Genomic DNA, 1,656 nt, shown 5'->3' on the forward strand with positions numbered 1-1,656 from the left:
CCCTTATTCTCAATCCAGAGCAAATCCCCAGGATTCCCCCCCAACACACCCTTTTATGGTCTCCAAAATTAACTTCTCTTTAAATATTGATATTTGATGACTACACTGTATTTGAAGATTAATTTAAATTAATAACCTCTTGACCTCTTGATAATATTAGGTCTTCCTATTAAGAATAAGGGATGGCTTTCCATTAATTCAGTGCTTCTTTAAGATACACTGATTTTTAATAAGTTAGACCTAGATTACTAGGTTGCTGTCTCATGGGGCCTTTTAAAACAAAGCATCTAGGAATCAAACAATCAATAATAATGAAATAAGAAAAGAAACAAAATCAAATCCTGAAAAGCAGAAATTTTCTCTATACCCTATCTCTTCCTCCAGCAGTCTCCATTCCACATCCTATTCAACTGATCAATCAAAATGTGAAGAACACTTACTCAGGGCTGTTTGGATATCCTTTTCTCCATTTTTCACTTCTGTCAAAAATCCCTTCAAAAATTTGAGACCTCTAAAACCAAAAAAGAGGAAGAAACATTATTTTCAAAGTTCACATGTTGAACAGGTATAAAGAAATGGCAGACCAGCTTGTTTCAGTAATATCCTGGGCACAGCAATCAACAGGTTAAATCATATGGTGATTCTTTCTGAGTTTCTTCCCTGTCATTTCCCTGTAGCTTTCTCTTGATCATTCCCTCACCCCACATGATATACCTAAAGCAGTGGTTTTCAAAATGTGGTCACAGGACCTGTGTCTTCAGCATCTCCTGGGAATTAGACAGAAATGCAAATTCTGTAGCTTCATCCAGATTTTATGAATGAGAAACTGGTTCTGAGTCCAGTTTTTAATAAGTCCTCCAGGTGATTCTGATTCCACTGAAGTGGGAGAGCCAGAGACTTTAAGGGAAACCAGTTGACTTTACCGTCCTTTAAGATTCCTATCTCATGTGTACTATTACCAGTATTTATCACCATCAAGTGAGAGGGAAAAAAAAAAGTTGGTGTTCTATTCATCATGCAGAGAAAGCTACACAATTTGGTTAGATTCTTCACTCAGAATTAGTGCCCTTTGCATAACGAGTTTTTTTCTGGTAACATTTCAATTGAGCACGATTTTAACTGCTGTCCCACTCCAACTGCCTTACCTCTTTAGCCACAAGAGGGCTTCAGTGGCTGAGTTCCTAACCTGGGCTACGTCCGCCTCTACTTCATGCAGCACTATCTTCTGAAGGGTAGTAAACTCTTCCTTGTTGGTTATATACTTCTGATTTACTTTCTGAAGGAAAAGGATGGAAACAATCTAAGTTAAAAATACTAAAGTTAACAAGAAAATCAGTATATTAGTTTGACTTATAAGTTTGGCAAGCAGGCCTCCAAGAACTCAAAATAAATAATTAAGCCTCTATTACTTTCTTCCTTATGTTTTCAAGGTAATGGGTTTTTTCCTTGAGAATTCTACGATGCTTAAGCTGTAATTAAAGAGTTAATCTCAAATCCCCAAAACATGTATAATCAATTGTGATTCAATAAAAATAAATAAATAAATAAACCATTTATGTAGAAAGAAAGAAAAAGAAAGAAAGAGAAAAAAGAAAGAAAGAAAGAAAGAAAGAAAGAAAGAAAGGAAAGAAAGAAAGAAAGAAAGAAAGAAAGAAA

The 1,656-nt window shown here is 35.2% G+C and overlaps 1 protein-coding gene across 1 annotated transcript in view; it reads right to left on the reverse strand.

The window, feature by feature from the left end:
* Positions 1 to 440: 440 nt before the first annotated feature.
* Positions 441 to 1,656, reverse strand: part of LOC103605722 (putative protein PLEKHA9) — a gene marked incomplete at its 3' end in the record, with an annotated part of 14,104 nt that continues 12,888 nt past the window's right edge. The window contains exons 7-8 of the mRNA XM_008590350.1: positions 1,146 to 1,276; positions 441 to 511 (exon numbers count right to left, since the gene is read on the reverse strand). Coding sequence (XP_008588572.1) covers positions 441 to 511; positions 1,146 to 1,276 — 202 coding nt within the window. The remainder of the gene's footprint in view (positions 512 to 1,145; positions 1,277 to 1,656) is intronic.

This window comes from Galeopterus variegatus, unplaced genomic scaffold (genome assembly GCF_000696425.1).
Source record: "Galeopterus variegatus unplaced genomic scaffold, G_variegatus-3.0.2 Scaffold6016, whole genome shotgun sequence".
NCBI classification, from domain to species: Eukaryota; Metazoa; Chordata; class Mammalia; order Dermoptera; family Cynocephalidae; genus Galeopterus; species Galeopterus variegatus.